A 22,325-nucleotide genomic window follows, 5' to 3' on the forward strand; every position below is an offset into this window, starting at 1 on the left:
AGCAACAACAATTAGAAGATGAAGGTGATGATGAGTCAACTACTGGGAACTTTAACGTTGTAGTTAGGGGAGAAGATTTTTTACCTAGAGTTTCTGCTAGAAGGGGAAAGAAAGGGAAGGAGCAAACACAAAATAAGGAACCACTACCACCTACAAGAATCTTGCCCAAGAGGGCAGCCTCAATGAATAAATGATGATCAAAACATTAATATGGAATATACGATCTGTTAAGACTCAACAGGCTTTTCAGAGAGTCGTCAACATGCAAAGGGAACATGCTTTTTTCATTGTAGCTCTTATGGAACCTTTTCAAAAGCCCAGGTATATTCAGAACTACAGGAGGAGGCTAGGTATGGAAGCTACAATATCAAATGTCAATGGAAAAATATGGTTATTCTTTGATATTGTGGTGGAATGGGATTTGTTGATAGATACTGAGCAGCATCTGACTATCAAGGTGTACCATCAGGATATTGGTAAGCACATTATGATGAGTTTTGTATATGCAAAATGCTCATCACTGGAAAGATTAGAATTGTGGGACAATCTGTATTATCTTGCTAGTGACATGGAGCTTCGTTGGGTGGTTGGAGAAGATTTTAATATGGTTCTTAGTGAAGAGGAGAAGATAGAAGGACTACCAGTCTACCCCCCAGAATATAAAGATTTTGCTTTTTGTGTTAACTCATGTGGATTGTTTGATCTTGGATATAAAGGTTGCCTCTTCACTTGGTGGAATGGGAGGCCAAATGCTGAATGTATTTTCAAACGATTGGACAGAATTTTTGTTAATTTGCCTTTCTAGTCTTTGTTCCCTAATATAGAAGTGGAGCATATCATTAGAACAAGCTCAGATCATGCTCTACTTCTGATGAGTTGGGGAGATCAGGCTTTGCAATTTGTCAAACCATTCAAGTTTTTGAATTTTGGACTAAACATGAAACTTTTAAGGAGGTAGTTAGGCTGAATTGGATGGCTGACTTCATTGGAGATCTTTTCCTTATATTCAAGTAGAAGCAACAGAGGGTTAAAATTGCACTTTCTAAATGGAGCAAGGTAACTTATGAGATATCTTCAAGCAATTGGCTATCAGGAAAAATGTGGTTAAAGTGAAGGAAATGATGATTAAGAAAGAGCCAACTATGGAGAATAGAATAGTACTTCAAAAGGCTCAAGCTGAGCTAAAGAAGTATTTGAGCATTGAAGAGAAGTATTGGAAACAAAAAAGCACGTATGTCATGGTTTGCAGAAGGGGACAGAAATACTAGATTTTTTCATAACCATGTCAATGGTAAAAGGTAGAGGCTACAATTGAAGAGAATTCAAAATAGTGATGGTGTATGGATTGATTCACAAGATCTTATGGCTGAGATTGCAGTTGAATTTTTCCAGAAGCAGTTCACACAAGAATTTGATCCTACAAGCTTTGAACTTCTAAACAATGTTCCTACCATGGTGTCTATTGAGCAGAACTTAGAGCTTTGTAGAACTCCTACAAGAGAAGAGGTAAAGGGAGTTGTTTTTGCACTGAGTGGTGAGAGTGCAAGTGGTCATGATGGCTTCACTGGCATTTTCTTTCAAGAATGTTGGGACATAGTAGGGAAGATATACACAACATGCTGAAACTATTCTATGGAGGAAGATCTTTGCCAAAATCTATAACACACACGAACCTTGTGTTGCTGCCAAAAAACCCCATGGTCCAGACATTCTCTTATCTCAGACCAATAATTTTGAGCAACTTTAGAAACAAGGTGATTTCTAGAGTGGTTCATGATAGGTTGGAAAAGATTCTACCTTCTTTGATATCATCAAATCAATCAGGATTTGTTAAGGAGAGACGTATCTTTGAGAACATCTTGTTAACACAAGAGATTGTCACTGACATAAGATTAAGGGGTAAACCTACCAATGTAGTTATCAAACTTGATACGGCAAAGGCATATGATAGGGTGTTTTGGAAGTATATAATACATATGTTGAGGAGAATGGGATTTGCTTAATGTTTCATCAACATGGTGTGGAATCTTATTGCTAATAACTGGTACTCAGTGTTGATCAATGGCTAAGCTTTAGGTTTCTTTCACTCAACAAGAGGAGTTAAACAAGGGGGTCCTTTATCACCGGCCTTATTCATACTATAATGACCCGACCGGTCATTTTTGAGCTCTAGCGCGTCGTTTAGTGGTTTGAGGCCTTGGGTAGTTTCACTTCAGGTATTATGACTTACACGTATGGTCGAAATTGAATTTTGGGAAGTTCGGAGTTAGTTTGGGAAGAAAATTTTAATTTCGGAAGCTTTAAGTTGGAAGAATTGACTAAGGTTTGATTTTTGAGTAAACGACCTCGAAATCAGAATTGGAAGGTTCCAACAGGTTCGTATGATGATTTTGGACTTGGGCGTATGTCCGGATCAGGTTTCGGATGACCCGGGAACGTTTCGGCGCCTATTGTGGAATGTTGGCGTTTTGGAAGAATTTCATAAATTTGGGTTGAAGTGCATTTCAATGTTATTGATGTCCTTTGGGATTCCGAGTCTGGGAATAGCTCCGTATGGTGATTTTAGTATTGAGAGCGCGTCCGGATGTGGATTTGGAGGTTCGTAGGTCATTTCCGGGTCATTTGGTGAAAGTTAAAAATTTGAAGGTTTTTGAGAAGCTTGACCGAGAGTGGACTTTTTGATATCGGGGTCGGATTCCAATTTTCGGAAGTTGGAGAAGGTTCGTAGTGTCGAATGTGACTTGTGTGCAAAATTTGAGGTCAATCGTACGTAATTTGATAGGTTTCGGCATCGAATGTAGAACTTTGATGTTCTAAAGTTCATTAAGCTTGAATTGGGATGCGATTCATGGTTTTGGCGTTGTTTGATGTGATTTGAGGCCTCGAGCAAGTTCGTGTCATATTTTGCGACGTGTTGGTAAATTTGGTTGAGGTCCCGAGGGCCTCGGGTGTTTTTCGGATGTTTAACGGATCAACTTTTGGACTAAAGGAATGATGAGGCAGCTGGTATCTGGTGTAACCGCACCTGCGAGGTTTTGGCCGCAGGTGCGGAGCCGCAGAAGCGGCCAAGAGGCAGCGCAGAAGCGGAATTGGCTGGGGAAGGCTGGGACCGCACCTGAGCACGAAGAGCCGCAGAAGCGTGGGCGCAGATACGCATGAGGGCCGCAGAAGCGGCCAGCGACCTTGGCTTGGTTTCTCGCAGGTGCGAGACTTGGAGTCGCAGAAGCGGCTGTCGTAGAAGCGGCCTTCGCACCTTAGAAGCAGAATTCGTGCTGGGCAGTGAGGTTTCTTTAAAACGGGGTTTTGACCCATTTTCTTCCATTCTCTCTTGGTTGGGCAATTTTTGGAGAGCTTCAAGTGGGGGGTTTTCATCATCTATGTCAAGGTAAGTTATTCCCACCTATTGTAAGTTAAATACATGGTGTATTATACGGATTTAAGCATGGAAATTATGTAGGAATTTGGGATTTGGGATGCACTTGCGAATTTGGGATCGTCGGTCGAGGAAGGTGACTTGAGCTCGGGGACTGTCGTTCAACTCTCGAGATCCGTGGTCGAAGATGGTCACGCCGAGATAAATTCTACAAGCTTAACCTGGGATTGGAGAAATAAGTACATTGAATACTTAAAGAGCAGAAAGCTCCCATCGGACACTAAAGATTCAAGGACCCTACGGACCAAAGCTGCTCGATTCACGTTGGCTTCAGATGGAACGCTATACCGAAGGATATTCGATAGACCATTAGCAGTATGCTTGGGTCCAGGAGATACCGATTACATCCTACGTGAGGTGCACAAGGGCACTTGTGGGAATCACTCCTGTGCCGATCCATTAGTCCGAAAAATAATCAGAGCAGGGTATTATTGGATCGATATGGGCAAAGATGCGAAGGAATTTGTTCGAAAATGTGACAAATGTCAAAGGTTTGCACCAATGATCCATCAACCCGGAGAGCAACTTCACTCAGTCCTATCCCCATGGCCATTCATGAAATGGGAAATGGATATCGTCGGCCCTCTGCCATCGACACCAAGTAAAGCTAAATTCATTTTATTTATGACTGACTATTTCTCTAAATGGGTCGAAGCACAGGTGTTCGAGAAAGTAAGAGAGAGAGAAGTTATAGACTTCATCTGGGATCATATCGTATGTCGATTCGGGATACCCGCCGAAATAGTATGTGACAATGGGAAATAATTTGTGGGCAGCAAAGTGACGAAATTCTTCAAAGATCACAAAATAAGAAGGATATTATCAACACCGTATCACCCCAGTGGGAACGGACAGGTCGAATCAACGAACAAAACCATCATTCAGATCATAAAGAAAAGGCTGAACGACGCTAAAGGAATGTGGAGAGAAATCCTACCTGAAGTCCTTTGGGCATATCGAACGACGTCAAAATCCAGTACGGGGGCAACCCCGTTCTCCTTAGTATATGGGTCCGAAGCATTGATACAAGTCGAAGTCGGCGAACCCAGTGCCAGATTTCGATACACAACAGAAGAATCAAATAACGAGGCTATGAATACTAGCCTCGAATTATCGGATGAAAAACGAGAAGCTGCTCTCGTCCAATTGGCCGCTCAAAAGCAATGAATTGAAAGATATTATAATCGAAGAACCAAGCTCTGCTATTTCAAACCCGGGGACTTAGTGCTAAGGAAAGTCACCCTCAATACCCGAAATCCAAACAAAGGAAAACTAGGACCGAACTGGGAAGGACCATATCAGGTTCTCGAGAACGTCGGAAAGGGATCATACATGCTCGGTATTATAAACGGCAAACAACTATCAAGCAATTGGAATGTGTCACATCTAAAACGATACTACTGCTAAGGTACGACCCCTCCATATTCATTTACATTTCAAAAATGACCCTTGCAGAAGTCCGATCAGGAGCTAAGATGGATCCTTCGATACGAAGCCATAGATCTGAAAGCACGCGTTGCACTCTTTTCCCCTTAGACCGGTTTTATCCCAAATGAGTTTTTCGGCAAGGTTTTTAACGAGGCAACCAATGATCGTGATGCACTTACAACAGTATCTGAGGCCTCTTTACAATCGACCTCGAATACTGGGGGGGCATTAGGCCCTCAAATATATCAAGTTCAAATGCAAAAAAGTTATTTCGCAACAATAGGGTTCCAATAGGAAAAGTTGTAAGAGCCAAATGGTCAAAACGAACCATGCTTATGTAGATTGGCCCAAACCCAGGGGCGAAACATGAACACATGTGTAGTGACTTGCAAAGAAAGTTCTCCTCTTTACCGACATCTTATACCCAAGAAAAATTCCTCTATTTGGAGATTTATTACGCAAATATAATTAAGATAAATTCGACCATTACGCCTACGGGCTACATTACTTCGAGTTCGAATCATTCACCCGACGACTAAGCCTACGGGCTACTTTTATTTCGATTTCGAGCAAGCACTCACTCGACCATTACGCCTACGGGCTACATTACTTCGAGTTCGAATCATTCACTCGACGACTAAGCCTACGGGCTACTTTTATTTCGAGTTCGAGCAAGCACTCACTCGACCATTACGCCTACGGGCTACATTACTTCAAGTTCGAATCATTCACTCGACGACTAAGCCTACGGGCTGCTTTCATTTCGAGTTCGAGCAAACATACACTCGACCATTAAGCCTACGGGCTACATTACTTCGAGTTCGAATTATTCACTCGACGACCAAGCCTACGGGCTATTTTTATTTTGATTTCGAGCAAGCACTCACTCGACCATTACGCCTATGGGCTACATTACTTCGAGTTCGAATCATTCACTCGACGACTAAGCCTACGGGCTACTTTTATTTCGAGTTCGAGCAAGCACTCACTCGACCATTACGCCTACGGGCTACATTAATTCGAGTTCGAATCATTCACTCGACTAATAAGCCTACAGGCTACTTTCATTTCGAGTTCGAGCAAGCACTCACTCGACTATTACGCCTACGGGCTATATTTCTTCGAGTTCGAATCATTGACTCAAGTAATAAGCCTAAGGGCTACATCACTTCAAGTCTAAAAAAATACTCGATCGATCATAGAGACTACGAAGTCCAAATTTGATTAAGTTGTTTAGATCCTTGTGAAAACATTCATAAAGGCGTGAATAAAGTCTTCACGAAACAGAAGCAAGTCGGCAGAATTATCAATATACAAAATTATCTACATGGTTGATTACACCGTAAAAACTAAGGACTAAACTTCTTGGTCATCCTCAGGAGCGGTCTCTTCTTTATCGGGCTCCCCCCCGTTCTCGGATCTGCTCTTGCTCCCATCATCACCATCGTCATCATCATCGTCATCGGAAACCAGAGCTTCAGCATCAGCTTCGAGCTCTTTGGCCCTTTTTATCTCTTCAGGGAGATCAAAACCACCAGCATAGATCTCCTCGAGGGTTTCCCTTCGGGATCGGCACTTAATTAGTTCGGCTACCCGATGTGCTCGAGTATCGGCGGTCTCGGCTGCCTCTCTTGCTTGGACCTAGGCAGCTTCAGCATTGACCCGATAGACTGCCACGAGTGCATCCGCATCGGCCTTTGCCTTTTCGGCATCAGTTTCGGCCTTGGCAAGTACAAAGGCCAACCGAGCCTCAAGCTCTATTCTTCTCGCTTGAACCAGGCCTTTTTCCTTCATTTTCTGAAGTTGGGTTTCGGCCGATGATAACTGGGCTCGAGCAGTTTCTTTTTCTACAGCAAAGAGGTCCATATCTTCTTTCCACTGCAAAGACTCCGCTTTTATTACATCGACCTCCTCACGAAGCTTCCCGATCATCTCGATTTTTTGCTGTAGCTGTGAGACCGAAAAGTTAGCCATCGTTCCGGTATCAAGCCTATAGACTTTCAAAAGTATCATTACCAGCTCAGACAAATCGGTCTGATCTTGGTAATCCTTGGCCAACTTAGCTCGGAGGTCTTTTATTTCCTTTTCTCTCTGACCTAAGAGAAGTCTTAGGGAGTTCCTCTCATCAGTAACCCGTTGAAGGTCGGCCTCGTATCGACGCAGCTCGTTTTGGGACCGAGAACATGCTTCCCGATGAACTGTCGCTGCCTACAAAGAAACAAAAAACGAAGTTAACGAAAAGTAAACATAAAGGTAGTACCGACAAAATAATTTTAAAAGCTTACCTGATTCAAAGCCTGCCGCACTCCGTGAAAAAGATGCGATTCATCATCAGTACCGGCAACGTCCTCGATACCGGTAAACAGGTCAAGAAAGGGATCCTCTCCATCGTGAGGCATGTCTAGATCGAGGGCCCCTAGAGCTTGGGCTTCCCGAATCACCCCTGCGGAAAAAGCGGGAAAGGCAGGTGAATCTTCGATTGCTGCTGCCCCAAATGAATCACCTGGATCATTCTCTTCGGTTCGAAGGGATTCGAGGGCCCCTTCAGTCATATCCTCCATCCGTTGGCTCCGATAAGATGCGTCTCTGATCTCCGATAATTCGGGGACTCCACCCGAATATTTCTCCGGTATATCCTCAGTTCGAGGCAGAGCCTCATGTAGCATCATCGATCCAGCTGCCGATGGGGCATCGGTGGTTCTCTTCGTTCGGGCCACCAACGCGGACCTATCATTTTCTTCTTCTTCATCATCTTCATCTTCATCCCTTAGACGCAGAACTGATTCCACGGTCAAAGGAATGGCATTCTTGTTCGGCTTACGAGCCGTCCACTTCTTCGGTTTTGGATCTTCGGGAACGGAGGCTCTTTTCCTTTTATTTCCCTTCACCGGTTTTGGGACAGAGGCCAAGATTTCTTCCTCGTTGGACAAGGGCCTCAAAACCGCGTCTTTACCCAAACCTTCATATGGAAAATCTTAATAAAATATTTGAAAATCACCTCGTTCGAATTATCAAAGAGTACGAGAAATGGGCTTACCAAGATTTTTGGCCTCCCACTGACCCTGTGACAAATCACGCCATGAGCGCTCGGCGTTTGTGGAGGTCGAAACAAGAGCTCGTGCCCAGTTCTTGAGATCGGGAACTGCTCCGGGCATCCAGGGAACCGCTACATCACAAAAGGAGGAGTGTCGATGAGAGAAGAAATGAAAGAACAAAGTAGAAGTAACAGCAGGATCACACTTACGTTTCATATTCCACTCCTCGGGAAAGGGCATCTTTTCAGTCGGAATCAGGTCCGAAGTCCTCACTCGAACGAACCTGCCCATCCAACCCCGATCCCTGTCCTCGTCAATGCTCGAGAACAGAGCCTTGGTAGCCCGGCGTTGAAGTTTTATTAACCCTCCTCGAAAAAGTCAAGGACGGTACAATCAGATAAAATGGTCGAGGGTGAACGGCATCCCCTCGATTTTGCTCACAAAATATCGGATCAGGATAACGATTCGCCACAAAGAAGGATGGACCTTACCTAGGGTTACCTGGTATTGACGACAAAAGTCAATAATAACGGAATCGAGGGGACCTAAAGTGAAAGGGTAAATATACACATTCAAAAACCCTTTCACGTAAGAAGTGATATCTTCGTTAGGAGTAGGAACTATTATTTCTTTTTCACCCCAATTGCAATCCTTCTTTAGCTGTTTGAGGTGCTTCTCGGTTATCGAACACATGTACCTAGATACCGGCTCACACCGGCCAGGGACCGATGAACCTTTATCGACCTTTAAATCAGAAGTAAGAACACACGCCCCAGGAACGCACTCCTCAGGCCGTGGTTCTGCCGGTGTCTCATCGGCGGCACACTGTAAAGATAAAGCCTTCTCTTTCTGAGGAATGGTATGTGATGTTTTCGCCATTTTCGAATTCAAAGGTGAGGAATAGAAGAAAGTAACAAAGATTTGTTAGAATTGAAGAGGAGCTTTTGGGAAATCACAGATTTGCGGGTAAATCAGAAAATACGAAAAGGGACTTGGGAAATTTGGAAGATTGAAGATGTAAAAGTGTTAAATGGTAAGAGGAAGGGTTATTTATAGGCTTAAGCGATGGCGGTTCAGTATCAGCGGTGGCCGACCACCGTCTGACATACATTAAATGCCTTAAAAGACTAAACCGATGGGACAGCTATCACATGCGTCATGATCGAGCCCGATGGGGACGTCAGGTTATAATCCGATCGAGCCATTAAAAAATCATATCGTTTATCACCACATTCTTCCTGAAAAACGAGGGGACTATCTGTATACGGTCGAAATACAATTCGGTCTTCGCACGTCCGATCGATCGAACTGACTCCGAACGATGATCGATCGAACTGACTCCGAAGATGGAACAAACAAGCCTCAAACCCGAGGGGCCGATCCATGTCGAGTTAGACATCGTTTTCGAGCTCGAATCCAAATCGAACTATGGCGCAGAGTAAAGCTATCATGTTTATGATCTAGAGACCAACTAACATTTACCCCAAATCAATTCGAGAGCTCGAGTCAGAATCGAGCTCGAGCCAAGATCGAGAGCTCAAGTCAGAATCGAACTCAAACCAAGATCGAGGGCTCGAGGCAAGATCGAGCTCACAGACAAAAGCCATTGCAATCCCATTAGCAAGAATCTTGGCAAAAATTATGGAAAAGCTGATTTATCATGGGTCTCCCACTGAGTATTGTTTTATTATGCTTAGAGCAAGGTCTCTCTATTATAAAGGGCAGGGTTATCATTTATGAAATGGCAAGTTTTTTCAGGCATACATTGTAATAAAAACGCTATATTCCCCCACAATAAAGAATCGTTCTTTCAGGTTTCTAAAATTGATTCTACTTGTTGAATCCTAAGATTCGTTTTTCCTTACAACCTTATCTATTTCGCATTCTTTGCAATCCATATTTATATTTCTATTTATCCTTGTAATTTATATTAAGTTACGCCACATATCCTTGGAACTACGTATAAATTCAACTCTATCCATTTTTCGGGTAAACACATTAGCCAACAAAAACAATGTATGAAACAGGGTAAGAATAAGAAGACTGAGTAACAGAAGTACAAAAAGGAAGCAAGCTTATTGTTCAACTATGATTTTCTTTTTGGGTGATAAGGCAAATGTTATTGTTCAGCTATGATAGATGAGTATGTTACAGGAAGTCTACGGAATCTTGCCATCAAACACCTTAGGTGAATAAATGTGCACATGATGTTGGGTGAATGAATGTGCACGCGCGGTGCTATAATAGTGATCGAGGATCATCTGTATGAATCTCATATAAGACAAAATAGGCAACAACGAAATATAATAGGTATCGATAAAGAAAACAATCATAACCTTGAACCTGAATTCTAAAATCGTGATCTTTAAACTCTAAACTCAAAAAAGTCTAATTCCAGCACATGAAAGAAAAAATCATATCACCTACTAACTGTTAAAGTTACAAACTCATCAAAAGCATCGAATAAAGATAACATATATATACACGTAGAAAGATACAGAATTTCATTATTACTGTCTAATAAGACATGTTTTTCACTATTTTGAATAGATCCATTAAAATCAGAATACAGCAATTTAGAATTAGGCAAAGTTTTCCTAATTAAGAAGATTTTATCAGGCATTTTATGGATATCGCAAATCTCAAAAAGCGGATTCAGAAGTCAGAGACTATACAATATAAAAATAAATCGTCAAACATGCATGTGCAAATCAGATACAATTACGATGTCTATGTACAAAATCCAACAAATAGCTATTCGAGAACAGAAAAGAAAGAGATATCCACCAAAATTCCTTTAGCACTAACAGACAAAATGAAGAAAAACTTACCCAAACTGATTCATTTTAAATTCACAATTTTTGTGTAGCCCGTGCAATATGAATATCATTGCCAAGATCTGAGAATATAATTGCTCAATTAATGGTAACAGAGATGGCCAAGACGTGCAAGAGTTGAACCACCAAAATAGACCTCCAAGGCTCCAAAAAAATAAATACATTAGATTCACTCTCTAAGTCCTAAAAGGCGAGGAAATTAGTGAAATTCAGAGAACCACCTGACGATATTCGAGAAGCAACATTTAAAAAGAGCGAGAAAAGAAGCAGCCGCAGAGAAAAGAAGTTGGAAACTGGGGTTTGATATTGAAAAGGGTGAAGATGAACTTTCTAAAGAACACGTGTCTATGAGAGGAGGGGGCACAATTTAGTCACCAATGAGAGAAATCCAAGTTTACCGTACAATCTACGCTACAATGTACACTTTGCTCACTTATATATATATATATATATATATATATATATATATATATATATATATAGTACTAGTGGCTGTAGGCTCGTGCTGAGCTCCAACACAATAAGGCTAAACTTTTTTTAATCATATGAGTAGTATTGCATTAATCTACAAAGTCGCTTATATCGTTTATATATCAATAGTATGATAGTAATGCAAATTTTAATTGCAAATTTTATGTATTTCACTTTCCTTTTTAACTTCTTCCTCTAGATTCTCATAATTGCTCAACTCCTCTTTCAGTTTTCTTTGTCCCTTCCGATCTTCTCTCTTCCTACTCAATTTATGTGCTTGGTTGTATAGTTATAAGGTGAGTTTTGCTTTCTTAATTTTTTAATTTTCGGAATCACTGTTGCGTAAAAATTGTTTAAATTGGATAAATTATTGATCCACTATTTTCTGTGTTTGTTCGCAAAAAATTACGATTGATTGTGGACTCTGAAAAACGGGGCACGCGTGTTCCTCCAGATTCGCATAATTGTTCAACTCCTCTTCTAGTTTTCTTTGTTGCTTCCAGTCTTCTCTCTTGTTGCTCAATTTATATGCTTCGTTGTATAGTTATAAGGTAAGTTTTGCTTTCTTATTTTTCTGATTTTCGGAATCTCTGCTAGGTAGAAAATGTTTCAATTGGATAAATTGTTGGTCCACTATTTTTTGTGTTTGTCCGCAAAAAATTGCTATTGATTGTGGAATCTGGAAAACAGGTCATGCGTGCAAAGGGATAGGTTTTTTACCAAGATTTATTTGTTATTTGTTTAGTTTAAAGAGAGGGGCGTAAGGTGTTTGCTCATTTGCCTGAAGTATGTGTATGTTCCTATACTGCAATATTGAATCTGTATGACTGCAAGATACTCATTTACACTACTAAATAACGAATAATGGTGAAATTTGAGTACAAATTAAAATTACTGGTTGTGAAAGGTATTAGCTTTAGTCGAACTGGACAGAAGTATGCAACGACAAAATTGATTGCTACCATCTTCATAGGGTTAGATGATGTTAAAAAAAGTTGGGGCTTTAGTGGTGAATTTTCCATATTGTTGTTCTAAAAATGAAAGTTTTGATGCATATTCAAGTCACAACACAAGAGTAGTCATAACGTTAAAGTAATGATTCAAATCATCACCGGAGTACAGAATTAAAAATTATGTGGTTGTACCTTGTAATTAAACTTTTTTCATATGTCTTATTTTCATTTTGGCAAACTTATCCATTTTGGTTATGATTAGTATTGACACAGGTAATTATGTGAGTGAGATTTTTGGATAAGATGTTTCACTATTAAATATAGCAACTTTTGTATGAAAATTTCAGGCCAATAAGCCACAAGCTCATAAAATATCCCTGATTACTTGATTCCAAACTATTTTTACTTCTGCAATATGTGCTAGCAATTGCTGCATTTAAAAAAACAGCCTCTCCAATAAACTAGTTATTTTCATGACTCTGCTAAGTGTAAAAAAATTATTTGTTAATATTTTTTTTCACTATAAGAAGTACTCCTGGAAATTTAGAAAGTTTTCTTAATATTTTAAAAATCAAAAGATAGTTCTACAGGCACTTTCTTATAAATTTGTTATGTTTCTATTTTCTTGAAAATTGTTACTATATGTTAGCCAATTTAATTTAAGAAGCAGTTTAGAAAGTTTTCTTAAATTTTTTTAAAATGGAGTCGACATGTTTTTTTACCAATGGTACTTTTATAAGTCAAAAATTGTTTGTATGTCAGCAAATTTTAATTTACTTTAGACGATTTCTTAATTAAAAAATCATGAGTAAAGTTAATAAGAAGTTAACCTATTTTTAACCCATACAATAGATATAATAATGTATCCAAGTATTTCATTTAAGTTACTCCTAATCGTTATGTATTACTTAAAGTCTCCTGTTTAGTTTTAGTAGAGTATATTATGTTTAATCAGGAAATTTGAGATAATATGATTAGTAACTGGAATATGGACCTATTCTGATTCCTATGCAGAGTTGGAGCAAATATGATGGCCCACATACATATGTCAGTTAAATAAGCCCTTACACATTTTTTCTAAAGAAATTATTTGTATGTTGCATGACATCACATATGGGCATGTAAAATTCCTTAAACTTCATCTTATTTACAAAAACGTGCTAAGAAACATAATAGAATAATCAGAAGAACAGGGGCAAAAGTTGTAGGATAGGCCCTACACGCTTTACGAAAAACGGCTTCAAGTGACCGTGGCCTTGGGTATTTATGTCAATTCAACTATAAGGGTCCAACTCCTACTTAATAATGTACAACGCCAATTTAAGCATGAACTAAGAATAAATTAAATAAAATATCAAAGATGTCCTTTTGGTCAGCAACCAGGACAACCCTAAGCTCCTCAAACTCCCTCTTATTAATAGTAGGAAAGTAGTAAAAGTAAAAGTAAAGTAATAGTAATAATGTATAGGAATTTATAGGAAAAGAAGAAAAGAAATAGTGAAGCGCTACGACATGATCTGTTAGGTAGATATATGCGGGTGCGGATGAACATGCTAGTTTTAGGTGTTCAAGCACCCATTAACCTTGACGTAAATTTTGTATAGCTATAATAAAAATACAAGAAAGCGGATATAATATTTTAGCGAGCACCCAGGAAACAAAATGACTAGTGGGTGATGTGGAGCTTAAAGCTGAACTAAAGACAAAGACCAAGGTTCGAGTATTCCACACCAAAATGACCTCTATATTTTTAATGGTCAGCTTTTTGTCTTTTGTGAAAAGTTTTACTTTTCCTATTCCCTTTAGGTTTTAGTGTGAAGGCTGCAACCGACTTTTTAACCTTTCTCCGTTTTTCAACTAAATTTTCCTTTTCTGATTTTTATTTTCTCCTTTTCCTTCTTCCTTTCACCTTTAGGTATATTAATTAGATTTAGGAATAAAAAAGGACATCTTCCAGAAAATTTTAAAAACTAAACCCTTCTTGACTTTTCTCACTGGAAACGCAGAGCAGAGAAAAACTAAGACGGAACAATTAGCAAACTATCCTGTCATTCACAAAAATATCAAAATCAGAACATATCACAAGATAATAAGATTTGGTATTTTTATTAAAGTAAGAGATTAAAAATATTTTATTTTGAATTTTTTTCATGCTTATTGTTTTTTCTTTGAAAGCATATTCAATGAAAAATATTGTCTTTGTTACCAACTTATTTGATTCCAAAACTTAATTTTGAGAATATATGCAGGTTATTAATATTGGTGGGTTGTGCGATTGAAGAAATTGTGATCGTCATTGCTTCAAAAATTTGTAAGTTTTCATCTCGTCTTTCGAAAGATAAAATAGTTATATCGTTATTGCCGTATTGTTTGTGTTGTCGATTGAAGGGCATTGTTTCCCCAATAGAAATTAATTAACTTATGTGCAGTAAATTTCAGGTGAAATTAAATAAAATTAAATCTTGTTTGTAGGAATTTTTCATCAACCTTTTGTGTCGAGATGGATAAGTTTGTCACAAGATCAAAAGTTGGGCAACCAAGTTCTAATTCTACTCATCCATCTGTTGCTTCATCCATAATTTCGGAAATTCAAAGGGATATATCTCTTTCAGATCATAATTTAGGATCTCTTGATATTGACCAGGGAGATAGGAAGTCCATTGCAGAATATAGCCCTAATATACGAGATGAAGTTAGAAGATATTATATTTAAATGGGACCTTGCCAGCCTGCGAGTCATGATTTTCCTAAAACTAAGTTTGAGAAGACAATGCGTCAGTTTTATCTTGGTTAATTTAAGGGTCAACATTCAAAGTGGTTGGAGTACAACATATCAAAAGATGCTGCATATTATTTGTGTTATTCTTTGTTTAAAAATGAACATGAAAGTCATGGAAATATGGGGGATGCTTTTACAAAAAATGGCTTTAAAGGTTGGAACAAGGCTATGAAAAGATTTAAAGCTCGAGGTAAATAACATCCACAACAAGTGTTTCAATAGGATGATTGATTTAATGAATCAATCACAATCAATTTGCGTTTTTTTTTTGAAAAGTAATCCGAGAAAGGAAAAAACGAGTCTCGATGTCGCTTGAGTGCTTCAATCGATGTGGCAAGATTTTTTTTGAGACTAGGATTGCCATTTCGTGGGCACGATGAGAGTTAATCTTCTACAAATAGAGGTATCTTTCTTGAACTCTTGCAATGATATAGAGATATTGATAGGGATATTGGACGCATTATATTAGAAAATACTCCAAAAAATGAAATGATGTGTTCCCCAATGATTCAAAAAGATATTATTAATGCTTGTGCCAAAGAAACAATCAAAGTTATCATTGAAGACTTAGATGGAAATTTTTTCGGGATACTAGTTGATGAATCAAAGGATATATCACACAAGGAACAAATGACATTTGTTTTGAGATATGTTAACAAAGAAGGTGAAGTAATTGAGAGATTTGTTGGTATTATTCATGTTAATGATACATCTGCTCAATCATTGAAGAAGAAAATCGACTCTTTTCTTTTGTATCACTCATTAAGTTCATCCCAAATACGTAGGAAAGATTATGATGGAGCTAGTAACATGCAAGGAGAGCTACGTGGTCTTAAGACTTTGATTATGAATGAAACTCCATTGGCTCATTGCATTCATTATTTTGCCCACCAATTGCAATTAACACTTGTGGCTCTTGTAGTGAAGCATTCAGATGTGAATGACTTTTTCTGTATAGTTACTAATGTGTTAAATATTGTTGGAGCATCTTTTAAGCGCAGGGATTTGCTTCGACAATATCAAGCTGAAAAATTAGAGGAGTTGCTCATATCAGGTGAAGTGTATACTGGGCGAGGATTAAATCAAGAACGTGGGCTTCAACGACCAGGTGATACTCGTTGGGGTTTTCATTATAGAATGTTAGATAACCTCATTGTCCTGTTTTCATCAATTATTCATGTTCTTGAATTTATTGCTTGTGAGGGTCCAAATTATGCTGATAGACTTGTTGCTGAAAGTCTTATGACTAAGATTAAGGAATTTGAATTTGTTTTTATGTTGCACGTGATGTGAAAAGTTCTAATGATGACAAATGATTTGAGCTCCTCATTACAAAGGATGGATCAAGATATTGTCAATTCTATGGGACTCCTCACTCATACGAAGCAAAGATTACAAACGACGAGGAATAGTGAATTTGAATCATTAATGGTTGATGTCTCTTCCTTCTGTGATAAACATGAGATACTGATCCCGAAGATGGACGCTCGCTATTTTCCTGGGAAGTCAAAGCGTAGAGCTCTTGATGTTACATACTCTCATCATTTGCATTTTGAGATATTTAATGATGTTATTGATTTGCATCTTCAAGAGCTTAACAGTCATTTCGATGATGTGAGTACCGACTTACTTCTCAGTATGGCTAGTTTAAATCCACTTAATTCATTTGGTAATTTTGATAAGAACAGGATAATGAAATTGGCTGAATATTATCTGAATGAATTTGACAGCAACAAGCTCCGGGATCTTAGTTGCCAACTTGACAGTTTTATAGTTTATGCTCGTAGTCGTGACAAGAGGTTCTTCAACATGAAGGGAATTGGTGACATTTCTAAAGTGTTGGTTAAGTCAGATCTGCATCAAACTTGGCCACTTGTGTATTTACTTATCAAGTTGACTCTCATTCTTACTGTTGCTACTGCTTCTGTGGAACGAGCTTTCTCATCCATGAACTACATAAAACATGAGTTTCGCAATAACATAGGTGATGAATTTTTAAATAGTTGTTTAGTGTGCTATGTAGAGCATAAGATATTCTCAACTGTGAACAATGATGCCATTATTCATCGTTTTCAGCATATGAAAAGTCGTCGATCACAGTTGTGAATTGTGACTATAAGTCCTTTTTGGTAATGATAATACTATTAGTAGTTCATTATGACTTGTGACAAAGTATTTTTTGGTAATGATAATACTATTAGTAGTTTTCACATTAACTCTTTTTGCTCTTGCATTCGAATAGTTATGCACTTATACTATGCGATTGATAGCAACTTTATATTAAAGGAAGTGAGCACCCACGACCTTAAAATCCTGGATCCGCCACTGAATATATTTCATCAAACTAGAACTGGGAAGTTGCATGGAGGACACGTGGCACCTTCCACAAATATACATAACTATCTTTTTACATATCCTTACTTAAATTGCAAAAGATATATATATATATATATATATATATATATATATATATATATATAGCTTCAAGCCCAACACTAGATAGCTCAATATTACTACAGTGCAGAAGGCAAAAGGAAGGAGAATTAAGATATGCATTCGGTAAAGGAGAAAGTAAGTAACGCAGCAAATTAAAGGAGCAGGTTGACAAGTTTAAAGCAAAAGCTGAAGAAAAGCTAAGGTCTGAAATAAGTATTTTCAGTTTGGTAGAGTTTGTTTTGCTTCATGAATCCAAGGCTAGGCATAGGCATGCTGGGGAGAAGTTATAGAGTAGTTGTATATGGTAATCATAATGAATGGATCGTGTGCATGTCCAGGAAATTAAATTCATTTTGTACAGATGGGACCTACATCTATCTGGGTCAAGTTCGACTCATTTTATCACCTTGATGTTTCCTCGAACAGGGGTCGAAATGTAAAAGGTAATAATCCAAATTGGTTAAAATGCCTCCATATTTAATTTCAGTTTTATCTTATTGTTTTCATTGTTTTGAGATAGCTACATTTGTGGCTTTGTTTATTAGCCCTCTACGCGCCCATTATTAATGTTCTGATAGGACGCAACTCTTTAGTATGCTTTAGTAGTGGTTTATTGTTCGACTCTATATTTTTATTTGTTTGATTTCGTTCCTTTTTATCCTTTTAATTTGGTGTTTGAATGCGATGAATTTCTTTTTCCTCCTCCTCTTTGAAGGGTGTCAGTTACATCCTTGACCGAAAAAGATTTTGAGGCTTTCTTGAAGCCCAAGAATTTCTTACATAGCTGGAGAAGAGGTGAACTCCATAGAAAGACACACAAGCTTTGGAATAATATTGAAAATTTAACCTGAATAGCCACTTACCCAAACGCTTAAATTGAAAATAATCGATATAGATATTTATGTATCATATATGTATAGTTGTATATAATCAGTGTATAATCTATTTATATTTAATAAGACAAGTAAACAATAAATTTGACTGACTAATTGTGTAAAAATCCTAACACTATTGCCATGGTCATTTGGTGGATAATTTAGACCGAGAGAAACAATAGAATCTTTGAAGGCAAACTTAGAAACATACATAGCATAAAACAGAAATGTGTTTCTTTGCTAGCTTATTGTTGCAACATGGACTTTGTAAATGATGTAGATTCCATGTTAGAAATGATAGAGGCTTTGCACACTTTGTAATTTTTAACCCATTGTCTTAGAGCTGTATATACATTTATAAAATATCATTAATTAACAAAAAACTACTGATAACTTGGAGGAAATTGATTCGCATTTGAGAGAAGCTGAAAATTCAAGTTCAAATATTTTATTAGATCTAGCTAGTTTAGTGGTATAACTATAAGATTGTTTACCCTCAAAATCGATAACAATTGAATTTGTAAGTGATTTTAAGGATATGCGGATTAACTTGATACAAAGTGATAAATTAAATTACAATTGAAATAAATAACGACAAAGTAAGTTCAAATCACACGAATTGGACAATTTCAGTCTTGGAAGACCAGTCACCCTCGAATCGGATGTACTTCGATCGGTCTTAAGATACAGATGAATAAGAGCTTAAAGAAAAATAATAATGTATTATTTTTGAGTGCGTGTTACAATGTGTCTTATGAATTATCAGACCCCCTTTATATAGTAGAGGAGTTCTACTTTAGGTACAATTCTATAAACGGTAAATAAATCTCTTGATTTACTGATTAAGGATCCCTTATCGATACGTGCCGTGATTTCCGCCGTAATATCTGACCGGTCACGGATATTTCGACATTCTGTTGGCTATGTTAACAATGTTTCTTCGAACTCGTTCGAGGCTAGGACCGATTCCGGGATCACAGGCTCAATATTCTTCGAAGGCAGGCGTTTTGCCCCCGGGTTCTAACGCGGTGGGACTTGGGGTCGATCTTCAGCCCTTTATTGCCACGTTTCGAACCTGATCTACCATATCGCAGGCGAGCTCGATTTTGATCGTATACAGATAGTCCTATCATTTTTTGGAGAGTAGACGACGAGAAACGACATGAGCTTCTGATTCTTACTTGGATACCCCGTGACAGAAACGACAAAACAAACAAAACGTCTCATCAGTCAAGTCTTAATGGCACTAAATGCTTGTCAGCCGCCGGTCGGCCATTCCTGGATGCGAACCGCCACTGAAAAACTATAAATACCTCTTGCTTTGTTCATTTAAAATTTACATCCAAGCCTTCTACCCTCGTACCTTAGAAATTTCAAAACTTTCTGGCACTTATATCCCGGTTATTTGAGATCTTTTGTAAGAACTCTTGTTCGTCTTCATCTCAAACCATCAAGTGCATTCCTTTAGCTTCCTTTTTTTCCTCATTTTCCTCAATTTTTCAAAGAAATGGCGAAGACTTCAAAAATCATTCCCCAAAAAGAAACTCCTTCCTCCTCGCAGCCGGCTACCGAGGCCGAGGAGACCGCTTCGCGTACTGCCGTCGAGGAACCAGTATCGGAACCTCATCTGAAAATATTCATCCCCGGGGAGGGTATCCAGTCAATGTTGATTTTAAGGTTGAAAAGTCTTCCTCCGTACAAGGCCAGTGCAAGGAGGTCTCGAAGTACATCTGCTCGATCACTGGGGATGTTCTCCCCACGGTAAAAAAGGATTGTAATTGGGTTGACAAGCACGTAGTGGTTCCCGACCCCGATGAAGCCATCACCGCCCACATCGAGGGATACTTAAGTGTTTACACTTATCCCTTTACATTGGGCCCATTGGATCTGATCATCATCGACTTCTGCAAAAGATACGAGGTATGCCTCGGTCAAATTCACCCTTCACTGTGGAGGATCGTGATCCTTCTCCGGTTCTTCGTGAGCAAGATCGATGGATGCGTTCACCGTAAACCACCTTATGTGCTTATACACTCCCCGAATCTTCCGGGGAGGGACTGATAAAGCTCATGCGCCGGGCCAACAAAGTCCCATTCTTGAGTATTGATGAAGACCGGGATCGAGGCTGGCAAGGCCATTTCGTCCGAGTGAGGACTTCGGATTTGATCCCAGCTGAGCGTATGCCGTTTCCCGAGAAGTGGAATACGTCACGTAAGCATAATTTTTCTTTCAAATTTTTATTTTACGCTTTTTTTCCTTCCTTCTTATCGGTGCTTTGTGATGGTGCAGTTGTTGCTTGGGTCCCGAACGCAGTCCCTCGACTCAAGGAGTGGGTCGAGGGAATCGTATCACAAATGCCCTATTCTGAGCGCTCATGGCGCGAGCTTTCGAAGGCCCGCTGGGATGCCCGTTCTCGTGGTGAGATTCCTTTCCTGAGTAAGTAATTTTTGGGTTCCTCTTGTGTCATTAAGTTCTCACTTGTTTTATTTCTTTTCGCGGGTTTATCCAACGATGTCAAACTGAAGCCTCCAGCCGGTAGCGAGGACTTACCCACCGAGTCCCCTGCTCCAAGAAGGCCGAAGAGAAGAAAAGAAAGAGGGCTCCGAGTTCTCCAAGCTCAGAGAAGAAGAAAACAAGAAGAAGGTTGGTGCGCAAGTCTAAAGAAAGCACCAGCACTCGAGCACCATCTTCAGATTCACTCTATCGGTTGAGGGACGAATTCGAAGAAGAAGGTGAAGCCTTCGATCTGATGGCCCGCGTGATGTCGCAACTCGAAGGGCAAGGGGCCTCCGAACCGGAGAGAGGCGAGGCCGATCTGCCTCAGGTTAGGGAGGCCGACGAGGAGGCCGGGGCTGAGGCTTCCCGGGATGCAGGCAATGCCCCGAAGGAAGTACACGGTGTGATAGACATCACTAAGTTGCCTTCATTCACTGAGTTCATATATATCGAGGCTTAGACGGTGAAAGAACGTCCCAACTAGGGGGCCCATAGAGCGGATGACCCCTTCCGTAGATATTTTGATGGCGTGGATTCTACCTCCACAGAGGACGTCATCGGATTGGGTGACTTAGAGGTACCGAAGAGAGTCCATCTTCGGTAATAGGAGGGCCGTCCTCTCCGCCCCCGTAGGGGTGGCCAATTACTTTCGGTGTCGGTTGACCGAGGAAGACCAAGCCAAGATGAACGAGGTAGATGCGCCCTGCCTGTTCAATGAAGCACAACAGGCGCTAAACCGAGTAATTTCAGATATTTCTTGATGACTTTAACTTTTACTTAGACTAATTCATAGATAACCCTAAAAATTTATGTCTGTAGGCCTCGGTGCTTCATCATGAAACTTTTCTTTAATATTGGGACTAGCTGAAATAGCTTGAAGCCGAGGTCCGAGAGATCACTGAGAAGAGAGATACTTACAAACTTCTGAGCGAGCAGCGTGAAGGGGAGGCTAAGAGTCTCCAAGCTGAGCTGGAGGTGGCCCGGAAGGAGCATGCCGACCTGGTTGAACAGGTAAAAATATTTGAAGTTAGTGACGATGAGCTAGACTCGGTGACTAATGGTCGGAATCCGCAAGTCCAACAGAAAATCGATCGGATCGACCAACTCCGAGCTGAGCTGGATGTAGTCAAGGCCGAGGCCAAACAATGGAAAGGCAGGATAGACCGCCTGGCCTTGAAAAAGGAGACTGCTCGGCCGCAGCTGACTTCAACTGAGGTCCAGCTTCGAGTGGCAAAGGAGAAAGCCGAGGCGCGGGCCCAAAAGGTTGAGGAGCTCTAGTCTCAACTAAGCTCGGCCGTCTCTGATCAAGAAACTCTCTCCAAGGAGCTCAAAATGGCCAAGTCGGTGGTTGTGGTGGTCAAAGCCAATGCCGATGAGATGGTGGCCCAATATAAGGCCGAAGCCGAGGCGACGCAGGATCGACTGAAGGATATCGTCGAGCACGCGAAGCGGCAATCTCGAAAGGAGACCCTCAAGGAAATTCATGCTCGAGGTTTCGACTTATCGACTGAAATTGAGAGTGCTAAGGGGCTCGAAGCCGAGGCCAAGAAATTGGCGTATACCGAGGATGAAGAAGACTCCG

The 22,325-nt window shown here is 39.7% G+C and overlaps 1 protein-coding gene and 1 long non-coding RNA gene across 8 annotated transcripts in view; one reads left to right on the forward strand and one right to left on the reverse strand.

Annotated features, from left to right (window-relative positions):
• The window catches only part of LOC117274592 (uncharacterized), a 41,366-nt gene extending 30,173 nt beyond the window's left edge, over window positions 1–11,193 (reverse strand). For 4 of the 5 annotated variants that reach the window (XR_011410329.1, XR_011410328.1, XR_011410326.1 and 1 more), the window contains exon 1: window positions 10,728–11,193. This is a non-coding gene — a long non-coding RNA (uncharacterized lncRNA). The remainder of the gene's footprint in view (window positions 1–10,727) is intronic. The other variant, XR_004504720.2, reaches the window with a different exon arrangement.
• A 2,798-nt stretch (window positions 11,194–13,991) lies between these two features.
• On the forward strand, window positions 13,992–17,102 carry LOC104087966 (uncharacterized). 3 transcript variants are annotated; one of them, XM_070182343.1, is made up of 4 exons: window positions 13,992–14,270; window positions 14,407–16,044; window positions 16,234–16,550; window positions 16,667–17,102. In XM_070182343.1, the coding sequence occupies exons 2-4, from the start codon at window positions 15,426–15,428 to the stop codon at window positions 16,685–16,687; spliced, it is 957 nt and encodes a 318-aa protein (XP_070038444.1). In that variant the 5' UTR covers window positions 13,992–14,270; window positions 14,407–15,425; the 3' UTR covers window positions 16,688–17,102. The 3 variants fall into 3 exon arrangements, 2 of the variants coding, with proteins under 2 accessions (XP_070038444.1, XP_070038442.1); XR_011410330.1 differs by having other exon boundaries at window positions 14,002–14,270; window positions 14,407–14,468; window positions 15,938–16,550; XM_070182341.1 differs by having other exon boundaries at window positions 16,234–17,102.
• The last annotated feature ends 5,223 nt before the right edge of the window (window positions 17,103–22,325 follow it).

The sequence above is a fragment of the Nicotiana tomentosiformis genome, chromosome 8 (genome assembly GCF_000390325.3).
Source record: "Nicotiana tomentosiformis chromosome 8, ASM39032v3, whole genome shotgun sequence".
NCBI classification, from domain to species: Eukaryota; Viridiplantae; Streptophyta; class Magnoliopsida; order Solanales; family Solanaceae; genus Nicotiana; species Nicotiana tomentosiformis.

Coding starts and splice junctions, on each gene's coding strand:
- LOC104087966 (XM_070182341.1), top strand. CDS start 15,426: ATGATGTGTTCCCCAATGATTCAAAAAGATATTATTAATGCTTGTGCC. Junction 16,045..16,233: donor ACGTGGGCTTCAACGACCAG/GTGATACTCGTT, acceptor TGATGTGAAAAG/TTCTAATGATGACAAATGAT.